The sequence below is a fragment of the Natrix helvetica genome (genome assembly GCF_964273705.1).
Source record: "Natrix helvetica genome assembly, chromosome: 1".
NCBI classification, from domain to species: Eukaryota; Metazoa; Chordata; class Lepidosauria; order Squamata; family Natricidae; genus Natrix; species Natrix helvetica.
The window spans coordinates 351,314-376,355 of record NC_138548.1 but is presented as its reverse complement, the minus strand read 5'-3'; the positions used below and the strand labels follow the sequence as shown (position 1 = coordinate 376,355).

The window sequence follows — 25,042 nt, the reverse complement described above, 5'->3', positions numbered from 1 at the left end:
GGGAGTCTGCTCCGGCCTCCGTGAGCATCGCGTCGGGCCCTTCCGCCGAGAGGCTCCTTCGTGGGGACCCTGAACGGAAAGGGCCGTCTCCGGCAGCAACCGCCCTGGATGGCGCCACCCGCGGGATGCCGGGCGGTGGGTCCTGGGGGAGCGGCATGGGGGGGGCACCCCTGAGCCCCCCTCCCTCACCCGGGGCGCCGTTCCCGCTGCTCCCTCACCTTCCGGAACCTCCGGTGCAGCCCCTCCCCCGGGGGTCCCACCGGCTTCAGTGCACCAGAGATGCTTCCCAAACCGTATCTTTTCCAGGCAGTTGCCATGACAACACGTCTACTCCATCCTCCCCGTTGTGCAACCAATGGCAACGGAGGCAGCTGATTTGGGGAGGGGGCGCAGGAGGGAACCAGGCAGCGTCTCCAGCAAGGACTAGCCCTCCAGTCAGAATCACGGGGCAAGGTGGTGACCCCCAACCCTGGAAGAGGCCAGTCTCCGCTGCAGGTCCCAAAGGGGAGTTCCTCCTCAAGGGGAGCCCCCCCCCCCCATTATCTGCCTCAAGGGTTCCATGCCCAGGCCTCCAGCTCCCCTCCCTGGTCCTCTCCCCCAGGTGGCACACAGCCTCCCTCCATATCTCCGGGAGCTCTGCTGGTGGCCCACAGCTCAGCTTGACCTCCACAGGGCCACCCGCATGTGCAGCCCCCTCCCCACAGCAGGATCCCAAAGGCCCACAGCATCACCCAGCCAGCCAGGCCTTCCAGTGAGGGGGCCGCACTGAAAGCCGTTTCCCAGCCGCCTGCTGGGTCCAAAATGGGGGGTGAGGGTCTGTGTGCAGGTGCTGCCCCCCCCACAGGAAGGCCACGAGCCGGCCTCCCTCCCCTGCAGAGAAGCGGTGGGGGCCGGGCAGCACCTGGGGGGGCATGGAGATGCACAAGAGAGAGAGAGGAGAGAGACGCCTTGAGCTACATACTTCTTTTAATGGTTTCATAGAGTCCAACACAAGTGTGCATTTTGTCCGTGTACACACGTAACATTTGTGTATCACGGGGTTAACTGTGTAATGGCTACGACAACCACATCCTTTCCCCCCCCCCTGCAGCTGGGAGAGGTCGGCTGAGGCCAGAGGAAGGGGGACCCCCGGGTGGCCAGCCAGCCAGCCCTCCCCTTGCCCCACCCTCCTCTGCCAGGCACCCATACAAAGGTGGTGAAAACAGTCCCCCTCCCCAAAACATCATGCGGACACAAAAGGCAGGGCTGACCCCGGAGGCAGGAGGGAATATGGAGGGGGGGGTGGGATAAGCAAAGGGGCAGGCCCACCTACCCCCTCCCTCCCACACAGGAACCCATCCCATAAATTATAAACCTTCCAATGGTAACAGTTCGGACGGGGGTATTTTTTAGAAAAAAAATATAAAACGCATTAAAAAAAACTACATTTCCTTCCTTAGAAAACGAAAGACTTAGTGTCACATTGCAAGGGGCTTATTCCCCCCCCCCGACTTTCCTTCAAACGTTAAAAGGAGGGGGGGTCTTCCCAGAGGCCCGGGAGGAGGCACCGGGGGCTGCACTTGGGCCTCTGTGGCTGAAGCCTTCAGGAAAACTGCCCGACCCTCCAAGGTTTTGAACATAAAAGAGGTAGAAGTCTGGAGGGGGAGGGGGGGTCAGCTGGGAATGTTTGACACCCTCCCCAGGAAAGAGCCAGACCCAAAGATGCCAAAAATCGCACTCGCTTCTCCACTGGGGGGGCGAAAGGATCACCTGCCACCCCACTGGTCTCTGGGGAGAGGGAGGCAGAGCCAGCCCGGGGGGAGGGGGCAGGAGGGGCCAGGACAAGGTGCCCTGACTGGACCCTATGCTGTCCGGCCGCCTGAACAACTGGACTCTTCCCGGAGACAAAGGAAGGGCTGCTCCAGGCAGGGAGACCCTAGTCCCACATCAAGGGGGGGGGGGGACCACAACTGGGCCTGTCCTGGCCCCCCACCACCCTCCCTCCCTCCCTCCCTAGGCTGGGGAGAAGCTGTGGGGGTCAACATGCAAACAAAACAGACAAATTAGGGGGTGGGGGTGTTGCAATTCTCAAAGGGAGACACAAAGCGCCTCTGGTGCCCCCCCCCCAGAAGCCCCCGGAAGGCGGAGGGCTCTTTTGGCATATGAAGCACAGCTGTGGAAGGAGCCGGCCCATCCAGGTGGGGGGAGAAGCGGGGCCCCCGGCCTCAGTCCGGGTCCTGCTCAGAACTCCACCTTGCAGGCGGGGAAGGTCTCGTCCTGCATGGCCACGGTGCTATTGCTGCCCAGGACGGTGACGCCCAGCTCCTGCTGCCGCTCCAGGGTCTCCGTGTACCACTCGTGCATGACCAGCGAGTCGAAGGTCGGGATGAGGGTCACCTGAGCAGAGGGCAGAGAGACTTGACTCCAGCCCCACTCGCCCTGCGCCCCCACTTCCCCTCCAGGGCACCCGGGAGAGGCTGGCCTCCTCCTCCTCCTCCTCTGCCCCCTTTCGCAAGGCTCCGCTTGGGCAGGAAAGTGGTCAGCCTCAGAACCAGGCGGTCACTTCACCCCCCTCCCCCCCAGCCTGGCTCTCCTCCTTGGCCCCCCCGCTCCCTCCTCTCTGGCCTCTGACCGGGAGGAGAGAGGGAAATTATTCCGTCTTCTAGGGGACGAGGGTCTTCTGGAGTTTTGAGGGGGGGGGTGTTGTCTTCTAAATCCCAATGATCAAACATTGGAGTCTCTCGCCCCCCCCCCCCCCACTCCCAGGCAGGAATTCCACAGGGGGAAACCTGGCGCTCTTGCCTTTGGACAGGGGGCAGGGATCTGGGTCTCTTGGGTGACCAGCAGATGGACCCCAAAGGTCCCTTAAGGGGAGGAGCCAGTCCGGGCTCTGGGCTGCTGTCAGGGCCAGACACCCCTCCCTCCCCTGACCTCCTTGCTCCCTTCCAAGGACCCCAGTCGGAGGGAAGAGGGGCCGAGGAGACCAGGTGCCCACCCACCCACCCACCCACGAGAGGGAGGAAGGCCAGCCGCTTCCAATATCCGGAGGGCTGCCCCACGGGGGAGGGAGAGGGCGGGCTCCTTCCTCTTGCCCCAGAGGGAGTCAGAGGAGGAGGAGGAAACGGTCGACCCTGGGGGAGACCGGGGCAGGGGGGCGCTCAGCAGGGGCGCAGACCCTCGTGGTTAGACTGATTCCCTGCTCCCCTCCCCTACCCCCGGCGGCAGAGGGGCTTCCTCCGGGGCCCACCTGGGTGTCGTGGCCCCAGTGCTGCTTCCCGGAGAGCAGGGCGTCCAGGATGCCGCGCAGGACGCTCTCCTTCAGGTGGTCCTCTCCGCTGATGACGTAGCACTGGGAGCGGACACAACGGAAGAAGTCCTCATCCACCTTCTGGGCGCTGGCCGAGCCTGGCAGGTAGGCCAGCTCCAGGTACACGGGGCAGCGGGGCAGGCCGGGAGGGGCCCCTGCGGAGGAAGGAGAGAGGCGGAGGGGGAGCAAAGGCCCAGGCCCCAGGAAGGCCCCCAGCTGAGCCTCAGACCCCACCCGGGACCCCCGACCTTCGGCCATTGGCTCCCTCATCCCACCCTCCTATGGGAGGACCCCCAAAGCCGGCCTTCACGGCAGGCAGGCAAGCAAGCCGGCCAGCCCTGCCTCAGCTGACCGGTGGAGGAAGGCCAGAAGGAAGGCCAGAGTCTAGAAAAAGGGCCCTGGCCGAGGCGGCTGGGTCCAGCTGCAGGTCCAAAGCGAGGAATGAGCCCAAGGCCGAGACCAGCTCAGGGCAGGGGACCATTCGGTTGCCAGAGAAGCAGTCTGAGCCCCCCATGGCCCAGACCCATGGCAGGCCTGCTCTGAGTGGGGAAGGGCAAGGCTTACCTGCTGGGGTTGATCTTCCTCCCCCCGAGAGAGGCCGGGCATTTGGGTTCCGTTGGGCAAAGGCCAGCCGGTTGTCCCCGCTGGCACGAGAGTTTGGGGGGTCGCTTCTGCCGGGGGCCGGCAGCCGGGTTCTCTCCCCCAGGCTGGCTGAGGAAGACTTCGCCCGGGCATTGGAAGCGGCGGCTTTGAGGGCATCTGCTTTGGGAGGGGCCGAAGCCCCCCGCGATGGGGCCCACTTGGCTTTGGTGGCCCCTTCTTTCTCGGGGTCCACCATGCAGATGCCCGGCTGGGCAGGGAGAGGGCAGGGGTCCTTCAGGACGGCCGGGAGTGGGTCGCGGGCCTGGGCTAGGCTCTCCGGGTCATCGTCCGAGTCCAGCCCGCCATCGGCCGTGAGGGAAGGGCACTCTTCCATGGCAGGCGGGGCATCCGAGTCGGAGAGGGTGGGGAGCGATTCACTGAAGGACGTCGGCGGGGTCTCGTCCAGCAGAGGGTGGGGCCGGCGGGCTCGGGGGGCCTTCCTGTGCGAGGGGGGCTTGGCCAGCTCCTGGGAGAAGTCACTGCTGTTGGACATGTCCCGGGGGCTGAAGTTGGCCGATGGGGACCTGTCCGACTTGGGGTGCTCAAACTCACAAGGGGACACCAGGCAGAGATCCACGTCGTGGGGGGAATCCGACCGCTGGCCGGATCTGGGCAGGACCCGGCCATCCAGGCGCTGGGGGTGGCAGGAGAGGATGGGCAGGGACATCCCGCCCTTCCCTAAGGCGGGCTCGGGGTCTGGGGTGAGCCCTCCAGCCTGCATGCCCTCTCCTTCCTCCTGGGGGAACTCGCTCACAGGGGGAAGGAGCTGCTCGAAGGAGATCGAGAGCGACTCGTCCACCTCGGTGGAGTGGGGGGAGCCCACTTCGGCGGGCAGCGAGGGCGTGGTGAGCGTGGGGGAGATGTCGTGGAGGTCATCGCGGAAGAGGCTCGGGGAGAGGCAGCTGGGGGGCTTCTCCTGGGAAGAGCTGGAGTTGTCGTGCGAGGCTCGGGGGCCAGGGACGGCGCCATCGGGCCTCCAGGGATTGCCAAGGGCCACAGGCTCCTCCTCCTCCTCCTCCATGGCCACGTCCTCCATGGGGGAGTGGTGGGAAGACGTGCGCCCTGCGCTGGCTGGGGACATCATCTCCAGGGTCTTTTCTTCGGAGCTGCCGCCGGCGTCCTCCACATCTGGGCAGTGGTTGAGCCGGGGCTGAAGGTCAGTCGGGGAGAGTTCCAGGTGGACGCTTTGGTCCCCCTTGGGAGTCCTGACCAGTGGGGAGGGGGGCCCGATCCACTTCAAAGGCGAGCCGGCTTCCAGATGCCGGAAAGGCTGAGGGCTCTCTGGGGCCCCCTCTGTGCCTAAGCCGTTCTGGGCGGGCCGCGGGTCGTTCCCTTGGCGGTCCACGCTGCCCAGCGGGGGAGGCCTCAGCTGGCTCTCGGCCAGGGAGACAGGCTGACCCGGCCCCTGCCCTGCCATCCCCGCCTGGCGGGGGGCCCCGCGCAGCTTCTCCTGCCCGTCCTTCTCTGAGGATGAGGCGGGGGGCTTAGAGCCCTCCGAGAGGCCGCCTTTGGTGCCGCTGGGGGGCTTCCCGGGTGGGGCTTCCTTCAGCAACCTGCTCTTCGGCCTCTCCAGCTCTTTTTTGGGAGCAGGGACTGCCTTTTTGAAAGTGCCCGCTTTGGTGGGCGGCCTTTTCATCTCTGCGCTTGGCATCCTCCGCAGCTCCCTGGTGGGCGGCTTGGCTGCCTTGTCCTCCGGCTTCCCCTCCCTCTTGGCCGGCTCCCTCCTGGGCAGCCTCCCCTCTTTCCGGGGCCCCTCCTTCTCCTGAGGAGCCTCTTTCCTGGCCCCCGGGGGCTTCTCCTTCGGCTGCTTGGGCCTGGCATCCTGCCTCCTCTTCTCCGCCGAGGGCTCCGTCTTCGGCTGGGTCCTCCTGGCCTTCTCCTCCTCAAGGCTGCCCTTGGAGGCCTCGCTAGGCGCCCTGGGCCGGTCCCTGGCCCCGGCCGGCTTCGGCTCCTTCTTCTCCTTGGATTCGGTCAGGCTGAGCCGAGAGCCGGACCTGACGCTCTCCTGACTCCCCGTCCCCTTGCGCTTGGCGTGCGCCGGGGAGGGAGAGTCCACGTCCTTCTGGGTGACCACCGGGTGCTTGAGGAACTCCAAGTGCTTGACCTTCTCCAGCCCTTCCAAGATCCTGGCCTGGGGGGTGCAGCCGGGGAACAAGACCCGGACGATCTTCTCCGTGGGGCTGACCGGGTGCCAGACGAGGAGGGCGCAGATGGAGGTCAGGCACTGCAGGGGCAGCTCCAGCCCTTTGGGGGGCCCGTTCCCGCTCCACTGCTGCATCAGGAAGTCCAGCTCCCGGCTGCCCTTCACCGGGTGCAGCACGTACATCTCCAGGCGCCCCACGCCCATCTTCTGGAAGAGGATGGTGGGCTCCGTCCTGGGAGCGGCTTCCCTGGCAAGCGCCTTGGGCCGAATGCCCAGTTTGTGCAGGTACCGCAGGGTCAGGCTGGCCTCGTCGCAGCTCTTCAAGAGGCCGGAATCCCCCTCTATCTCCCTCAGCTTCTCCGAGGCGTTGAGGAAGACCACCCCCAGCTCTGGGGAGATGAGGTTCTTCACCCAGTCGTCCCCCTGGGGCCCCCGGGAACAAGGGTCCTCCTCCATCTCGGCCAGCTTCCGCTGGAGCAGGCTGTTGACGCCAGGCAGGCTGTCGGTCCCCACGTGGGTCACCAAGACGGAGTCGATGCGGTCCAGGTGGCGCACCAGTTTCCAGAAGGAGGAGCGGGGGTTGGAGCCCCCGTTCACCAGGAGGTTGAAGCCGTTGACCGCGAAGAAGGCTGAGTCGCCTCGCCCCCCAGGGAAGATGTAGCAGCAGGGCTTGGAGAGCTTCAGGAAGCCCACCGTGCTGGGAGGCTCCAGGAGGTCGAAGGGGGAGGGGGGCTCCAGAGACTCCGAAAGGTACTCCGTGAACTCCTGCAAGCCCTCCATCTGGGGCAGAACGCAGCCGGGGTTGAAGTGCAGGTCGATGAAGTCCAGGAGGTTGTGCTGGCTGAGCCGGGGGTCCTTCCACTCCCCAAAGTCTGGGCAGATCACGGTCAGGCTGGCCTTGGCAGAGGGGTCGGCCGAGCTGAGCAGCTCCCCAACCTGGAAGACGAGGAGGGAGGGAGGGAGGGAGTCAGGGGAAGAGGGAGTTGAAACCCCCTCCCCAAAGAGGCCTCTCTCTGAACAGCGCCTACTTCGTGGGGCCCCTCTTCCTCACACAAGGGGTGAACGGAGGAGGGAAAGCTCAGGGGCCCTTGGAGCCTGGTTCTCCCCCCTTCAACCCTACGTTCACCTGGGGGGCTCTCTTCCACTGCTTTGGGACACAGGGCGGTGGTCTGGGGCAGGCACTTGGGGACCTTGCGGCACCAGGCCGCCTGGGGAGAGAAGAGGGCGGAGCCGATACACCCACCAAGCCCCCCCTTTTCCCTTCTGGAGGATAAAGAGCCCCCTCAGGGTCTTCAGGGGGCTTTGCCCCAATCTTCTCTCTTGCCCCTTTCTAATGGCTCCCCAGCCCCCCCTGCAGCCCCAGTGCCATTGGCCAGGTGCCCTTCGCTTTGCTTTGGGCATTCTCATCCAAGAGGTGCTGAGCAGCGGAGAGCCAGTCTCACCGGCTGCCTTCCCCGGCTCAGCCTGCCTTCCCCACCAGCCCCACTTCCTGGTGGCATCCTGCTCCGGAACCAGCCAGCCCCCCCCCCCCCCTCCTTGTCCTCCTGGCTGCCCCGACCGGCACCCGCACCTCTTTATCCGCAAAGACCTGGATGAAGTCTCTCAAGGAGAAGGAGCCCATCTGCAGCACCAGCTCCCCTGTCTCCTCAATGCAGGGCCCGGCAAAGATCAGCAGCTTGTGACGCGAAGGGTCGGTGATCAGGTTGCGGAGCTGCAGAGGGAGAGAAAGGGAGGGGAAATGGGGCAAGCGGAGAAGCCCCCTCCCTCCGTAGCCCTGAAGCACCGGGCCTCAACCGGAGCAGCCCGGCTCTTCCTGGCAGCCGCTCATCCGAAAGAGGCCCCAGGAGTCCTGGGTAGGGTTTGGCTTTGCCCACTTCATTCGCTGAATTTGGGGGGGCGGGGGAAGGGGGGGCTTGAGCAAGTGCTCTGTCCATAGTGGTGGGGAACGCCGCCAGCCTTGCCGGGAGGGGTTGGAGTTGCCAGGCTCCTCCTCACACCCTGAGGAGCCAGGCTGGGGGGAGGGTGACCCCCGTCCTTAGGACTCCCCCTCTGCCAGGCGAGAAAGAGGGGGGGAGGGGAGGCCATGAGGAAATGGCCCGAGGGAGGCCATGCGGCTGATCCTCCCCAAGGGCCCTTCTGGGGAGCTTCCCCGCTTCCCCTTCGGCAGCCACAGAGCCCTCCTGCTCAGGCCTCCTTCCAGGCCTCCATCCCAAGCCCTCTGCGGAGGCAGAGCGCCCCTCAAAGGCTGTGGGTCCGGGGTCCCCCCGGCCTGTGCTCTGCCCCAGGGAGACTCACCTCGTCACAGATGGATTTGTCTGAAGGGTTCAGCAGCACTAAGGTCTCCAGCACATCCCCACGATGGTGGAGGGCACGCTGACCTGCGGAGGAGGAGGAGGAGGAGGAGGAGGTGAAGAGGGCCTTGAAAGGAGGGGAGGACCCGAGGCAGAAGCCCGGCCTGCCCAGTAGAGTCACCCCACAGCAGACAGAGTGGGGCACCCTGGGTGGGAGCGAGGAAGGACCCCAGAAGGCCTGAGAAAAGCTCAACTGCAATTCCCGGAAGGAGGCCGGCTCTTTCATTCCTGCCCCAAGCGAGGCATCCCCCCGAATCACCCTCCCAAGGCCCTGAACCCCAACAGCCGAGAGCCTCACTTCAGCTGGGGTGACCTGCTGAGAGGACCCTGTAAGCCAGAGGAGCCGGTTGGCGGGCAGGTTGTGTCCACTAGGCAGGCAGGCAGGCCCCACAGGAGGGGAGGGGAGCCCGCCTGCCCGCCTTCCTTTCCACCGGGGGTCCCCCGGGAGTGGCCGAAGAAGCTCACGGCTGCCAGAGGCAAACGGTCCTGAGCTCTTTGCGGCTTCCCCATCTCTGCTTCTGCCCCCCCCCCTCCCCCTGCAAGATGAAGCTGCGGGTGGAAGCGGGGACAAAACAACCCTTGAAAGTTGCCCCCCCCCCCCCCCACGGTTCCTGTTCCTCTGAGAGTCTGTTGTGGAGCTCAAAACCCGAACCATTCCAGCACTGAGTTCCCAACCCTTCTGGGATGGCCAGGACGGGAAGCTTAATTCCGGCTGCTTGGCTCATCACACATCACTCTTGCTGATATTCAGAGCATTTTCCTAGGAGAGGAAGACTGAAAACTCAGATCGCTTCACTAGAAGGACATGCTAAACATCTGTAAAAGTAAAGTATCATCCCATTACTTGAATTCGAGCTTATGCAGTGACTTTGATCAGCAAAAGAGTCTTATAAGGAGGGAGGGAGGGAGGGAGGGAGGGAGGGAGGGAAGAGAGAGGGAGGGAGGTCCCAGAAAGAACAGATGGCTATTCTATGTAAGATGCTGACCAGGGAGGGGCCGAAAGCTCCCCACAAAGCCAATTTGTTTCTCCCTTAAAGAAAAGTTTGCTTTTGGGGGCAAAGGCCAGCCATGCCCTGGAGGGGGGTGGGGTGGGGGGGTGGAGGGTAGGGAGGGTTAGGGTTAGGGAGGGGCTGAGGCTAAGTCAAGGAAGCCATTCTTCGGTGGCTCTTTGGAGGCCACTGACAGGCCAAAGCCAGACAACGCCAGGATCTCAAGAGGCCTGAAGGGAGAAGCAGCCCCCCAGCCGAGGGGGCCTCACTGGGGCCGGGGGTTCTGCAGTCTGTGCCCTCTGCCCAGGCTATGGTGGGCCACAGGGGCCGGGTGAGGCTGGCAGAGAAGGGCTGCTGCTGCTGCTGCTGCTGCTGCTGGCACAAGAGGGGGAGAGGGGCCTGACTCCCGGGGACCATTCACAGAAAGCAGAGGCTGCCGGCCCTACAGCCAAGGACAGGATCCCCCAACCGTTCGGGGGCCGCCAGGGCCTGCGCTGGCCTTCTGCTGTAGCCCAGGTTCCCTCCCTCCCAGGCAGGCAGGCAGGCAGGCAGCTGCTCCTCCAGAGAGCAGGAGATCCGGGACAGGGGACGGGAGGAGAGGGGCCCCTGTCTGAAGGAAGAGGGAGGGAGGGAGGCCCCAAACGTCACCCCGTATGGGATTAACCCAGGGGCCAATGGCAGGGACACGGGGCAGCCGCACTGGCCGCCCCACCCCGCTTGCCCTTGCCCAGATCCCGGTCTCTGGGGAGCATGCTGGGCCTCCGGGAGGAAGTGGTCCAGGTCAGACAGGGGAGAAGAGCCCACGGGCCCTCCCGCCACCACCCCTGCCTTCCTGTCCAAAATAAAGAGGGTCCGGAGAACAGATGGGACCCACTCCAGGCAAGCAACCCCAGGACAAAGGAGCCAGGGCTCCCCCCCCCCAGGAGATGTGGGGGGCTAAACGAAGGCAGCTGGCGTGGGAAAAGCCCTGCTCCCGGTGCTCAGAGATCGGCTGACGGGGAGGGAAGAGGGGGGCACCCTAGGTGGAACTTGGAGGGGGGGGGGGGAGGTACAGAGCAACAATGCAGAAAGCTAACTTGATAAACAAGAACCAAAAGAGCCCAAACCCACAAAAAGTGTCAGTGTGGAAGAGGAGCAGGCAACGCCACCCAAGCCACAGCTGCACAGGAGGCACCCAACACCGAGTGCTGCTCTTCCTTTGCCTCGTGGGACCCCCCACCAGACCACCCCCAGCACAGGACAACCGGGCAGGAGGAGGAAGGGAGCCCTTCCTTGGCCACCTCCCTCTCCCCCTCCCCTCCGCAGCCCCCTTGAGGGGCAGGTTGGGCCCAGATGGAACTGCATCTTTCCCCGCTAAAGGGCGGGAGGGCAGGAGAGAAGAGGCGGCCCCAAAGAGAGGCAGGCAAAGGGAACCAGCCGAAAGATTTCACAGGCACAGACGGACACCCATACAAAGACATCGGTTGCTTCCAGGCGCAGAATGGCCAACTGACCCGTCTTCAATCGAGCAGAGACGCCCACAGCAAGCGCTGAAGGGCCAGAGAGCCCCCCCCCCCCCGTCCTGCAGGACCTCTCTGGGTGATGAGAGGACAGGGGGCCGACCACTTATGTGCCCAAAGGCAGCTCCTCACAAGGAGGCAGCAGGACGGTGTTTGCCCACAGATCTGAAGACGGAGAAATGAAGGGAATCTTCATGCTCTCAGTTGTGGCGGAGTCTTCCAAAGGAGCCCGAGGTCACTAACCATGCTTCCTCGTGACTCCTGGAATTCCCCTATTTAACTATATGGAGGATATTAAGAGATCTGAAAAGTCCCCTGGGGAGTTTCTCTCTGCTCTCGAACAAAAGTAAAGTTTACCATAACTTTAAGAAACAGAAACAAAGAGGGGGAAAAAACAAAGAAAGAATTTAAGAAAGAAAAAAAATGGACTAAGGGGCCATAAAAATTTGGAACCTTAAAGGTTTTTGTTAAAAGCTTTGGGGAGAAATTACATTAACGAACAATACCTTTGTGCAAATATCGTTTAGTTTAAGAACTGATATTCAAACCTTTCAAACAAAGCCACCCGGAGTCACCTTGTAGAGGAGAAGGTGGAATAAAAATTTAATAAATAAATACACTTGAGAAATTAGACACTAAAGGCGACCAGGCAAGAAATGAAAAGAAACAAAGTCTGATTCTCATTTTTCAACTGCAGAATAAGAATTCTTCACCTTGGACAAAATGTTGGGTAATGGGGTGAAGAGTGGGGCCTGGCTTAGCCAGGGTTAAAACAAGGCATGATGGGAAGGTTTGGGTCTTTACGGGGGTTTGGGATGTGTGGATTTGCAAATGGATGAGGGGTGGGCTATAAGAAAATATAGACATATAGACCTATAGACATATATATACATATATGTATTTGTGTTACAACCCCTGGTATGCCTAAATATGGGAGGAAGGTCACTACTCCCACTTTCTGTCCTTCGGCTCATCACACCCTCATCAGCTAGCCATACCCTTACTGGGATTTGAACCTGGGCTGTATTATATCTTAGGCATACCAGGGGTTGTAACACAAGTACATACCTATTTCCCTGGCTCAACTGATAAGGAGGAGAGCCTGTGGCTTAGTGGCTAAGACTCCTGCCTAAGATATAATACAGCCCGGGTTCAAATCCCAGTAAAGGTATGGCTAGCTGATGAGAGCTAATTAGCTCGAAATAGATCTATACTAGTCTCCCTTTATTTATTTATCAGTACAAATACAACACATATACATGTACACGTACATATACATATACATATATGCAGACCACCTTATTAGTGGGGGAGAAATATTAAGTTTGCCCTAGTGATGAATTGTTGTGATGAAACCAGGAAATCACTTCCTTAACTATTACTCTTTTCTCTTTCTTCTTTCTTTCTTTCTTTCCTTGCCCTTTCTATCTTCTTCTTCCATTTGTTTTCTCTGAATTTTCTTCTGAATTTCATGTTTAGCATCTTTGATTATTTTTAAGAGAGAAATGAAAAGACAAAGACACGCTAGAGGAAGAGCTACAGCACATCCCCAGACGGACACCCGTGGGACAGTTGGCTCGGGCACACCCAAACTCAAACAGACAGAACAGATGATTGAGGGGGCCACGGAGGGAGGGGGGGCGGAAAGGACAAGGCTCCAGACTTAGTCCAGATGAAGGTTTTCAAGCCCTGCCCCATACCCAGCTTGCACCAGTGCCACTCCCCCTATCTGCCCATGCCAGCATCAAGGCAGAAGAGGGCAGCGGCAAGAAGCAACGGATGGGAACCAATCAAGGAAAGAATCAACCAAAAACTAAGGAGAAATTTCCTGACACTGAGAATGATTAACTGGTGGACTGGCTTCCCCCCAAAGGTTTGGGTGCTCCATCACTGGAGGCTTTTAGAATAACACAGTTGGAGGGGACCTTTTAAGATCTTTTAGTCCAAGGCAGGAAAACCAACACCACTTCAGACAGATGGCTCTCCAACCTCTTCTTAAAAACTTCCAGTGTTGGGAGAATTCACAACTTCTGGAGGCAACTTCTGTCCCACCGATTAATTGTCCTCACTGTCAGGAAATTTCTCCTCAGTTCTAAGTTGCTTCTCTCTTTGATTAGTTTCCACCCGTTGCTTCTTGTCCTGCCCTCTGGTGCTTTGCAGAATAGCCTCACTCCCATTTTGGCAATATAGTGTAGCTTTATACCTGTATTTATTTCTGGCTTGTTCTAATCTTTGCATCTATTATCTAACCAATTGTACCATAAGTCCCATATTAAATAATACTCTGTTTCTTCTTTGCCTTTAGTTTCCCTTAGCTTGACTGCCTCTTCTTTGGTGCAGCCCTTGAGATAGCGGAACACTTCTTTTCATCAGATTAGACATACGCAGTTCCAGCAACCGTTTTTCATGTTTTAAGAAGGGATTGTGCAGCCATTTGTCTGGGGTGGAATAAGGACTCCTGCCAGAGCAGGGGATTGGACTAGAAGACCTCCAAGGTCCATTCCAACTCTCCTGTCCTCAAGTCCCTGGTCAGGGCGACCTCTGGCAGGGCCTCCGAGGCTGCTTGGCAGGAAGCCCCGAGGAGCAGCAGCTGCTCAGCCGTTTCCTTACCTTTCACTATAGCCGAAAAAGTCGCAGAGTGGCGTGAGACGAAGAGCTTGAGCTGCTGGTCAAGGTTGCAGGCGGTCAGGTCGATATCCCAAGAACGGATCCCTGCCAGAGGGAGATCAGGGAGATCCCTAAGAATCACTCTGTGGCACATAAAGCGTTACCCACCCGAAACTCCAACCTGTGGACCAAGGGGGTGTCTGTGGAGATTGCTGCAGCCCCAAGGCAGGCGCCCCCTCCCCGGCCCCTCTGGCTGAGACTGCGCTCCCCTTCCCCCAAAGGTTCACCCTGAAATGATGGAGGCGGCCAATGGGGCCTTGCTGGGCCAGGTGTTTCGTAACCCTGCTGGGCAGATGGCTTTCCACCCCCACCCCACCCCCCCACTCCATCCCCAATTCCAGAGAAATGAGGTGGGCTGAAGGGATCAGAGGAAGCCCAAAGACCGGCAGGCAGGCAGGCATGATTCTAAGCCCAGCACATCAGGGCAAGGAGCAAGCCATGTTTCTGGGCCACAACCACCACCCGCTGGGCTCCCTCCCTGGGCCTTGTGGACACCCGTTTCCTAACAAGCTTCCAGGCCAGGCGCTTCTCTCTCCCAGGTTCTGGACCCAAAGACCGGCCTGAGCTCAGGGAGTCCCTGGCCTCTTCGTGCCATGCAAAGACCAACGATAGGCTGACTCCGCCCACTACCCTCCGAGACCTCCAGACCACACTGAGGCATTCGCTCTGCCCTGAAGCGGGGAGGGGGGGGGCTGCTCCCACCCAGGCCCAGACTCCCAGCCCCACCTGGGAGCAACCCAGGCCCATAAACCACGCGGCAAAGGCTGCAACTGAAGGCCAGCATGCTGGCAGCTCTGGTTCTCAGAGGCCCTTGGCTGCTCAGGCCGACCAAAGGCAGCCAGCTCTCCAGGGCCCCACCAGCGCAGCCCCCCATGGGAAGGAAGCAGCCTATCCAGTCCGTCCATCCCCCCCCCCCCCGCAGCTCCCTTCTTCTCCGCCCCAGCAGAGGAGCTCCACCCCAAATACGCTCACGGAGGGACAATGACCCACGAAGCGCAAGCCACGCCCATCCGGGAAAGGGGGGCCCGAGAACCGGCATTCAGAGCCCGTTCAAAGTTTCGGGAAGCAGCAGGTGGGAAACTGGTCCCGACCCACCATCTGAATTTGGCCAGAAAGGAGGAGAGGGTTTGCTGCAGGAGGAGGAAGCCCGGGGCAAACCAGGGACAAAGACCAAGGCAGCAGGGTGGCTTTAAGGGCTTTGAGGTGAGGCTCTCAGCCACCTGGCAGCCTGGGTGACCGGAACCTGCCCTGAGCGTCCGGGGGGCCTTCGCAGAAGAGGCGCCGCATTGGAGCAGACCGCAGGGATCCCCTCCTCTATGCAACGGAGAAGAGGGTGCACAGGCAGTCCTCCACTCTACGACCCCGGGACACAGCATCCGTCATAAATATGTGCCGGGGGCCGTGGGGAGGCTGCAACGGCTGTGTGAAAAGCAGCCCCAAGTCCATTTCTCCAGGGCTGCTGCGACTTAGAACAGTCGCTAGGTGGACGGCTGTAAGTCGAGGACCTTTTCCCGCATTTTAGAATCACAAAAAATGGGGGGCTTCTCTCATCTCCCGTGGTTTGTCCCGGGGGTCCGGCCTTGGCTCCCTTTTGGCTTTGCCTCTGCGCATGTTTAGGCAGAGAAAGGGCGGAGCAGGGAAAGAGGCGGAGGCGGCAGGAGAGGGCTCTGGCTTGATCTGGACGGATGGGATGACACTTGATGGAAGCCAGGTGTGCTGGGTTAGCAACACAGCTTTATATCCTAAAATGAGTTGAGCAACGGGGTCGAATTAGGCAAGATATAATGGTGTGTTTCAGGACCGGAATCTTATGATGACGCTAGACAGCTATATTTTTTCTCCTTTATTCTGTTTAACCACTGTAACATATGCAGGTTTTTTGCTGCATAGTCACTAGTTTATCCTTTTTGGTGTTTCACCAAAAAAGGAGAAAAGAATGAAAACTAAAAAAAATGGGATATTTGCAACTCTTTTAAACCATCAAAGAAGATGGCTGCGATGACTTCAAATCCAGCGCATTTTTTTTTAAAAAAAGTAAAGAAATCCCGATCTCCAGAATTAACGGCCTTTGCAACTGCAGCACAAAGGCATCCTTGGGGGCTTCCCCACCCTACAGGCTTCCCTGGTACCACACTTCTAGGGGCAAATGTGGACGTCTGCTCTGGAACAAAGCCCCCTGAGGCCCCCACATTGAGGCAGGTGCAGCATGGGCTCCCGGGAGGCTTTCAAGAACAGACCGGAGAACCAATGACGTTAACCTAGCTTGGGTAATGAAGGGTCTGCAAGAAAACAAGGAAGGAGCCCTCGGAGGGGACCACTTGAGTGCCAGTTGGCCTAAGGCTCCTGCCTTGGGTTGGACTAGAAGGCCTCTGGGGCTCCTTCCAGATGAAACCGTCTCGATACTGTTCCCTGTCGCTTGCAATGAACAGCAGAGGGTCTCTAAGACGAGCAGACAAATCAAATCACACCTTTATTATCAATGCACATGTGTACGATTAAACTGAATGAGCCTCCCTTGGTGCAGACCCTCCCCCCCCCAAAAAAAACCAGAATACAACTCAAAAACAACTCAATAAAGGAAAAAGAAATTCCTCAACCCAAATGAGCAATAACTAGCACACATTCCCATCCCTCCAGCTGCCCCGCAAGGGGCCTCCTCACCTCCTGGGTGGGGGGTTGATTTAAAAGCTGGGGGGACAGAGGGGGGGGCATGCTGCCTGTGACCTCCCACGGCTATAGCTACCTGAAATACTGCGGAGGCCACCACTTTTACCAAAGCTTTTGAGGCTTCTTTGGCCTCTTTTGAATGGAGGAAGCGCAGAGGTTCCAAACTCTGTTCTCAGAGCAGCCTCAGATGCCCCGGGGACAGGAAAGTCCGGACGGACCACGGGGGGTGGGGGCTCTCAAAGGAAAAGGAACTGGTTCCTGGGCGGAGGAAGCAGAGCAGAAAAAGGGAAGCGCTTCTCCCGTCCATCCGTCCCAGGGAGAAGGCCTGCTCCAGCACAGCAGCCACTCCTTGACTTTGGTTCCTTTGCGGCCTCCGTGAGACGTTGCAGAGGACCAGGAAGTCTCTCCGGGGGGACTGCAGTCCAACAGAAAAAGTATCACTTCTCACAATTTGAAAAAAACAGTGAGAAAAAAGGAAACCCAGATATTTTTTCCTAATTCCAATGGGGGAATTCCACATTCCCTTAAAGCTTTTTAAATTTTCCGATTCAAAAGGAGTCTTTTCAAACACGTGCCAGGTCTTTGAACATTTCTGGCAAGGTCAGGCAGGGCTGTGGACTCCAGTGGGTGCCTCTGCTTAGGCCCCCAAGAACCCCCCCCCTCACCCTGCGCACCGAAGGCCTGTCCGCAAAGGCTCCGTACGCTCAGGGCAAGGGGGGGGCAGCTTCTCCGCTCCACCCGTCAGCTCCTCCCAAAGCCGAAGCTCAGCGGAAAAGGCAGCCGACGTCCCCAAGTTGCAACGCAGACCCTGGGAAGCCCCCAGCCCGTTCTGGAGCCACTCGCTGTGGGCTCCCTCGCAATGGAAAGGCCCAGGAGGTGGATGGGAGTTTCCCCAGGCCCCTCCACTGCCTGCGTGATTTGATCACGTAACACGGCATAACCGTGGCTGCTCCAGAGAGAGCCAAACTGCCCGGCATCCAGAGCCATCGTGAAGGCAAAGCTCTACATACAAAAAGCAGGCGGGCTGGCAGGCAGGCGCCCATTCAGGGCCACGCATTTTCCTCCGCCCGCCTGAGAAGGCCTGGAAGAAAAGCACGAAGGGCATGTGGCCTGATCGGGGGGGGGGGGGGGGACGGCACACACGCAACGGAGGAACTAATCTTAGTGCTGCAGAACCCGTGACCCGATTCTGCACTGCAGCCCTGCGGCTGGAAACCCTGAGGGGGCTGCCCCAAATGTCCATCGGAGCAGAAGCCCCCAAGTCCAGCCAGGTCATTCCAGCGGAACAGGACGAAGGGGGCGGATCCTATCTCGGAGGGGAGCCAAGCCTGGGGGAGAGGCCGGAGGTTGCCAGGGTGACCACTGGCTGCCCCCTCCCTGCGTCTTTAGCCCTGTTTCAGGGATACTGGGAAGGCCAGCTGCCTCAGGGACTTGCCAGAATAAAAGGATGGGGTGTGAAGTCAGCAGATAAAAAATAAAAACTGGCCTTAGGTGTGCCTGAGGCTCTTTGTCCTTGCTGGACCACCCCAAGCCTCGGGGTTGAGGAGGCCTGAGGAGCTGATCCCTCTCCCAGCATGGGCCCTTGAATCAGCCCCTCAGGCCTCCTCAACCCCCGAGGCTTGGAGTGGTCAAGCAAGGAAAAAGAGCCTCAGAACACACACACACACGCACACCCCTTCTTCGCCAGTTTCATTCTAGCAAGTCCCTGAGACAGGTAGCCTTTAAACGTATTAGCCATGTCAAGGCTGCTTCTGGACAGGACTGGTCCCCCGAGCACCATCTGCCGGACTGGAGGTGGGATGAATCCACTCTGAGCGGCACCGTCAGGGCCAAATCCCAGCAGGGGACTGACCTGGGATGGCCAAACGCGGTCAAGGCGGACAAAGGAAGAAGGGCCCCTGTGACCCTAGCCCAGCCCGAAGCCCAGAAAAACACCCCGGTCGTTCAGCCGAGTCTGGAGGTGCCAGGCAGCCCTTTCCCAGAAAGAGGGGGGAGGGGTTGAGGGGGGCCTGCAATTCTGCCCATCTTTACCAAGCAGCAGCCTACCCAGAAAGCAAGGCCTACCAAGGGCCTGCCTGGGGCCTGCCTACGCAGCCAGCAAAAGGAAACCCAGAGGAGACTGGGCTTAAGCTCAGTTTACTCCATGACTAGAAACCGTACCTGGGGGAGGCTAAAAAAGAGCCACCCGTCTGAGTCAGGGGTGTCCAAACTTGGGAACTTTAAGACTTGTGGACTTCAACTCCCAGAATTCCCCAGCCAGCTGGGAGTTGAAGTCCACAAGTCTTAAAGTTCCCAAGTTTGGACACCCCTGGTCTGAGTGGTAACATAACGTCACCCTCTCAAAGCCCAGCCAAACTCCTAATCCAGGAAGCAAAGGAAAGGACGTTTGCATTTAGGCCACAGAGCATATTTACAATACAATAATACAATAGTAGAGTTGGAAGGGACCTTGGAGGTCTTCTAGTCCAACCCCCTGCCTAGGCAGGAAACCCTATACCGTTCCAGACAAATGGCTATCCAACATCTTCTTAAAGACTTCTAAATATTTAAAAAGCTGCAGGCTGACAACGCAACAGGAAGATGTTGCTGCAACACCACACGGCCTCCCGCCTCTCCCCAAGGCTGTCGGAATCCACTGTACGAAAGAAGCCCCTTTATCGCTTAGCTTTTCCTGTCCTCTGCACTTAGCCCAAGGCAAAAAACCGCCTGGAACCAGGGCAGCGTATAAAGCAGCAGCTCAGTTGCTCGGAGTCATTCTTATCCCTAGCTTCTGCCTCTTAAGCCAAACCTCAAGTGCAACAGGCAGGCGTTTGGAAAACGTGTTTATCCATCTGAGGTGAAAGGAAGCTCCAGTGTTTTGAAAAGAATCTGGCTCATTGCGAATCGTAGCTCCTGGATTATGGCGTTGTTTTCTGCTTGATCATTTGTCTGGTGGAAATCCCTGCTTTCTCTGAACGTGGGAGAGGACAGGTTGTCCTCTTTTTGTTCCCGTCTTAGCTTTTCTATTTTCTCTTGTCAAAGGTCTGCAAACGTGACTTATCTCTGGGTGCCTGTTGATAGCTAATTTGTCTGAATACCAAGCTTCCAGGAATTTTTTATTTAGCTGGTCCTGGAGAGAATGGGGCAACTTGCCGTGGCCAACTTGCCGCAGAACTTGCTACAGGATAATTTAACAATTCTGTTTAATTATTTAAAATAAATAAAAGTTATTTTTAACTTTTGCCATTCCCATTTCATTCTTTGGCATCCTTTCTTGAATGATCCTCTTCCACCCTTCCTTTGATGTTAATGTAACTCTTGTCCCGCAGTGAGTGGCCCCAGCAAATTCTCCTGGACCCAGTCTAGACACTGTGACTGAGTCTGTCCACCTGTTGTAAGATTAAACAGTTGGTGCCCATGGATGCACCTCTCCAGCCTTCCATGGGTCCCACGTAGTGACCGTTACAGTCTTTACGCTGTGCGTGACTCCTGTTTTCCCTTCTGCTGGGCTGCTGGGTGTTTCGGCTTCCTTCGGGGGCTTTTGGGGGGCTTTAGCTGCTGTGTGTGTGCCGCAGTGAGGCCATGTGGTTGTAACCGGCTGTTGGCCGTTTCCGACACCTGGACATCTTATCCTTCTCATCACTTGTGTTCATTGTGCAGGGGAGGGGGGGGGGGTTGAGTAGCCAGGCACTTTTTGATACAGTTGCGTAGGTATCCATTGTGTTGTCACATAGACAGTCGGTTTCCTCTTTCTGGTGTTGCAGTGGGTTGCTGTGGTGCATTTGGGCTCTGGGAAGTTTGGTTGTTACTCTGACAATGGAGCACTTGTGGGTTGATTTTTAATAAACTTGGGTTTCTAGTGTGCCGTTATTCCCTCTACAGGTGAGGCTATCCAGGAAGGCAGCGTCTCACTTCCTTCTCCTTCTGTCAATTTTATTCCTTTGAAGAGATTGTTGACGGTTTCCAGGGTCTTTCCTAGCTGCCTTTCTTGTTAGGACCAAGGTGTGGTCTACACACCAGGCCCACCAGGCTTTTGGTTGTGCGCCAGGGAGCACGGGGGCTTCCAGAGGGTGCATTAGAGTCACAGCTGTGAGTCCCAAGAGTGGTGACAACAGGGGCGTCCCTCGGATTTGTGGGTGCATTTGTCCAGGAAACGTAGAGGACGGGAGGCCGATGGGGGCCATGATTTCGGCCTCAATGCACTTGCTGCCCTGGGGAGCTGTTGTGTGGTGGTGCGGCCGTGGCATCTGTCACTACTTCTGGATCTAGAGACGTAAAGAGTGCTGGGACATCGAATGAAACCGTCATTTCATCATCTTCCATTTTTACGCCTTTTGTTCTCTGGAGGGATTGCAGTGGGGAATTGAGAGAATATCCCCCACCCCCTTGGGAGGTCCAAGCCTTTTTTGCAACTTCTTTCTCTACGTTGTATATTGGGGTCCCTGCTACCCTTTCAATTGAATGATAGCAATAGCACTTATATACCGCTCCACAGCGCTTTACAGCCCTCTCTAAGCGGTTTACAGAGTCAGCCTCTTGCCCCCAACAATCTGGGTCCTCATGTTACCCACCTCAGAAGGATGGAAGGCTGAGTCAACCTTGTGCCTGGTGAGATTGGAACTGACGAAATTGCAGGCAGCCAGAAGTAGCTTGCAGTACTGCCCTCTAACCACTGCACCACCCGGCTCTTTGATGAGGCATGCTGTGCTGGTGCATTTGGGGTCACCCACAGGAGCTGGGTGGGAGGGGCCCACTGCTTTTCATCTGACCTTTCCTGGCTAGGCTGACAAGACTTCTCTTGACCAGGTTATGCATTAATGTGTAGGGAAACAGGTGGAACAAAGGCTTGAAAATAGGACAGATAGAAGCAACGCTTGCCCAGGGACCCTTTTCACCTCCTTTAAGGAAACGGTGAGAAGATTTCAGCAATAAAAGGAACCCTAAAAGAAAAGGGCTTGGAGAGAAATTCCTAAAAGAAGCCCGAGGAGAAGGAAGAGAGCAGCTCAGCTCTGTATCTCCAAATGACACCATGGCCGCTCAAGGCCTCTCCAGGCTTAGGAGAGCTGGCCCGGGGTTAGGGTTAGGCTCCTTTCTCCAGCTGAACACGCCCACCGGGAGCTCCAGAAACTGGGAGAGAGAAGCATTCGAGGACCTCCCGGCTGCCCTGGGGGAGCTTCACCGGCTCAGGCCCTGAATCCTCCTTCCCTTCCCTTCCCTGGGACTGTCATGGTGGGTCCTCCTCTGCTTGGGCCTTTTGACCTTTCCAGTCCGTCTCGTCTCCTGGCAACTGCCTGAATTAGTCCCGGCAGTATTCTTGGTAAGACTTTGGAAGGTCTCTGCCATTGCTTTCCTCCGGGGGCTGAGAGAGACTGTCTGGCCTAAGGTCACCCAGCTAGCTTTGTGCCTCAGGTGGGACTAGAACTCACCGTCTCCTGTTTTCTAGCCTGAGTATCAAGGCAGTCCCACCTTCCTTGTTTCCTCTGGCAAGGATGACCGAATATGGCCCATGCTTCCCTGCAGAACCCTCTTGTTGCTGAGCTCCCGGCAGACTGCGGAGGGATCCAGCTGCCGGCATCCGGGCACAAGCGCCCACAAACCACAATGGCCTTCCCCGAGCCCAAAGAGGGTCCCTTGCCTGGAGGTCTTATGCCTGTCCCCTTCCAGCAGAACACCCCCCACCCGTCAAGAGGCTCCGGGCCTGCACCTCTACTACGGGGCCAGTTCCACAGTGACTGCTTCAGGGCAGGGAGGTGGTGAGCCCAAAGGTACTCAGAATAACAGGCCAAGAGTGGCTGAGACACTCACCTAACGTCAGCCTCCATCTGCCATCAACAAGGCTGCCCCTTTCCCACAAGGAGCCCCATGTCCACCGCTTTTGGGAGGGCAATGCATCCCCCCCCCCCCCCGAGGAGTCCTTCGAGAGGACCTCCCTGTCCCACCAGCTGTGGGGCCCTCCCTTCCCTTCCAGAAGCCGCCCTGGCCCAGCTAGAGGGAGGGAGGAGCAGGAAAGGCGCCCGGGAGCTCAGTCAGGACCTTAAGAGAACCCCTGAAGGAAGAGAGAGAAGCGGCTCCCTTGAGGCATCCAGCAGGCACTTTAACCACTTTTTATTCCCGCAGAGCTTGATGCCAGCCTAAGACCGGCCGGACAGAGATGGGCCTTTGGGATTAGGAGCAGAGCGAGAGGCCCAGCCGCCAAGGCAGCCTAAGCAGCTGCTGCCCCGGACGGAGATCAAAGAGCAGCTGCTCCCTTGAGGACCGGAACCCGAACCCGGCAGCCTTCTAGCCACCCCGGCTCCAGATGCCTTTCAAGGGAGAGGAATGCCAGGCTCCTCTTCCCTTTTGCAAGGGGCTTCCGCTGGCCCACCCCTCCACTTCATGCACCCACCCTCCCTCCCACCTCCATCCCCACAGCCTGCCCTGGACAGCTCTTGTCTTCTTCGGAAGAGGCTGGAGGAATTGGTGGTTCTAACAGTGGCTGCAAGGGCCCTGCACAAAGTCCACCCTGAGCAAAGCAAGAGGCCACTACTCGCCTTCCGTTCCTCTTCCTCGGCTGAGAGAAACTCCCCCCCCCACTTTCTTCAGCAAAGGAAAAGCCAGGCCACTCCAAACCCCAAGGAGAACCCGAAGCCACAACCGACGGCATCTCCCTGGCAAGAGGTGAGAGCAAGGCTCCCATCCCCTCCGCAGAAGAGGCGCGTTCCCAACAGGTGCGCACCCGGCCCTGGCTCCTGGCCTGCCAAGGTGACTCAGGTGCAGAGGGGAAAACAAAAGCAGACTTCCAGCTCGGGGAGCCTCCCTCTCCTCGGGGCAGGAAAGCAGCAATTGGGAGCAATTTGCTGCCTTGAAAACAATCCCAGAAGGAAAGGTGTTGCCAGGCTCTCCTCTAAGAACCACCCGGCCGCTAGTTTTACTTGGCTGGCATCGTGCCCCTCTTCCGGCTGCTGGGCTGGGAGTCCCGGCAGAAAGGGCTTCTGTATGTGGCCCCAGCAGGAGGCCAGGAGAAGGTCCAAGCAGACCACCGCTTCAAGGACAGGTCACCATCCCAACCAAGGCCAAGGCCCTGGTGCTGCCCTCTTCCCCAAACGCTATTGCAGCGAAGAGGACCGGTGGGGCCGCCACAAACAAGGAAAGTCAACCAATGGCCAGGAGAGCCCCACGAGCTGAAGCAGCCTCCCCCAACACGCAGAAGAGCTGGGAATTGGAGGGGGGCAGCCCCGTATTCCCCAGAGGACCTTCTCGTTCAGAGGTCCTGAGCAACACGCGATCTCTTCTTTTTTCCCACCCAAAAAGTACTCTTCCTTTTTTAAAAACGGAGAAAGCAACGGCTTTCCCAGCACTCTAAATGGCCAAGAAAGGCAACTCCTGCGGCCTTCCAATAGGAAAGGGGGATGCTTGGAGGCCCCCATGAAGCTCAAGCCTTTCCCCTCCGCCCCTCCGGGGAACCCGGGCATTGTGACATCCACGCATCACACAGAAATGAGATCAGGCAGTGGGGCCAGGAATGGCAAAGGCGGTTCTGACCTCAACTTCCTCCGGCTCCAACTGCTCTTTATTCTCTGCGTCCAGCTGGCTTCCTTGCAGGAAGCCCCGCCAGGCCTCTCCTCGGTCCTCCTTTGCACCCTCAAAAGGGCTCCTTCTACCCGGGAGACGCTGGCTGGTCTCTGCCTCCAGCCAAACTACGGGGGAGTATCAGGGAGACAGACCCCAAATCCTGGCGGGAAGTTCAGGAAATCGACGCCCTTTGCTGTTTATTACTTAAACTGCGGAAGGCCCCCAATCCTCAGGGTCTCCGAGGGGCCCACAAAACCAAAAGGCTTCCGTGAGGACGCCTGGGACATAAATCCGGAGCAGCTGGACAGAAAAAGAGGCAGAAAAGCCACATCTCCCAGCCTCCGTTGCCCCTGCAGCTCCGGCCCCTCTTGAGGGCCACATCGGGGGGGGGGGGGTTGGGGGAGCAGGCCGAGGAGGTGGGGGAGGGGGCACAAGGAGTGACCTCGGATGACCCCGGCTGCTCCGCCACAGCCCCCTCCGCAGCTCTGGCGAGGAAGACCCCCGCCCCCCTCCTCCCAGCCACTGCCGAGTCCCTCGCGACCGAAGCAGCCCCCAGGGCGGGAGAGAGGTGGGGGGGCTTCCGCCTCCTCCCCCCCCCGCGCCACGCTCGGCCCTTTGTCCGCTAGACCTCTGTGTATGTGGGGGGGGGGAATGCCCACCTCCCCCCCCCAGGAGCCCCTCGCAGCCCAGGAAGGCAGGGCGCCCCTCGGAGAAGCCCGGGGCTCCCTCCTCCCCCGCCCATGAGCTCCCCCTGGGCCCCTCACCCGCTCTGCCTGCCCACCCACCCCCCTGGAAGGAGGCCGGGGTCCCGCTGCTGCTCTCCTCCCTCCCGCCCCGGGGCCTCCGCCGGCGCCGCTCCTCCTCTGCCCTCCGCCGCGGGGAGTTTGGAGGGGAGCGGCGGCGGAAGGGCGCCCCGACTCCGAAGCCTCCCCTCGTCCGCGCCCCTCCCCCCACTTCCGGCGCCCCCTCACCGGCTCTGACGGCCGCCAGCACCGCCCTGCGCAGCCCCGGACGGCCACCCCCGGCGCCGAAGACCACCACCAGCGAGAAGCGCTCCGGGGACGGCGCCGGCGGGGCGGGGGCAGCAGCCGCGACGGGGCCCATGGAGAGGCTGCCCCGGACGCCGCCGCCGCCGCCTCCGGCCGCCACAGCCGCCGCCATCTTGGTTGGCGCCTCGGAGGCGTCCGTTGGCCCCGCCCACCCGTCGGCCCCGCCAGCGCCCTCGCACGGGCCCCGCCCCCTGCGCCGCCGCCCGCCAATCAGCGAGA

General features: G+C 59.3%; 1 protein-coding gene across 1 annotated transcript; it reads right to left on the bottom strand.

The window, feature by feature from the left end:
• Window positions 1–948: 948 nt before the first annotated feature.
• On the bottom strand, window positions 949–24,979 carry MAP1S (microtubule associated protein 1S). Its single transcript, XM_081945156.1, has 7 exons — window positions 24,746–24,979; window positions 13,521–13,622; window positions 8,367–8,449; window positions 7,642–7,782; window positions 3,851–7,007; window positions 3,227–3,441; window positions 949–2,376 (listed from the first exon to the last, which is right to left on the bottom strand). The coding sequence occupies exons 1-7, from the start codon at window positions 24,933–24,935 to the stop codon at window positions 2,221–2,223; spliced, it is 4,044 nt and encodes a 1,347-aa protein (XP_081801282.1). The 5' UTR covers window positions 24,936–24,979; the 3' UTR covers window positions 949–2,220.
• Between the last annotated feature and the right edge of the window lie 63 nt (window positions 24,980–25,042).

Excerpts from the sequence above, each read along its gene's own strand:
- MAP1S (XM_081945156.1), bottom strand. The coding sequence starts at position 24,935 with ATGGCGGCGGCTGTGGCGGCCGGAGGCGGCGGCGGCGGCGTCCGGGGC. Across the intron at positions 7,783-8,366 it reads ACAAATCCATCTGTGACGAG|CTCCGCAACCTGATCACCGA; the intron begins GTGAGTCTCCCT and ends CTCCCTCTGCAG. Across the intron at positions 2,377-3,226 it reads ACTGGGGCCACGACACCCAG|GTGACCCTCATCCCGACCTT; the intron begins GTGGGCCCCGGA and ends CCCTCTGCTCAG.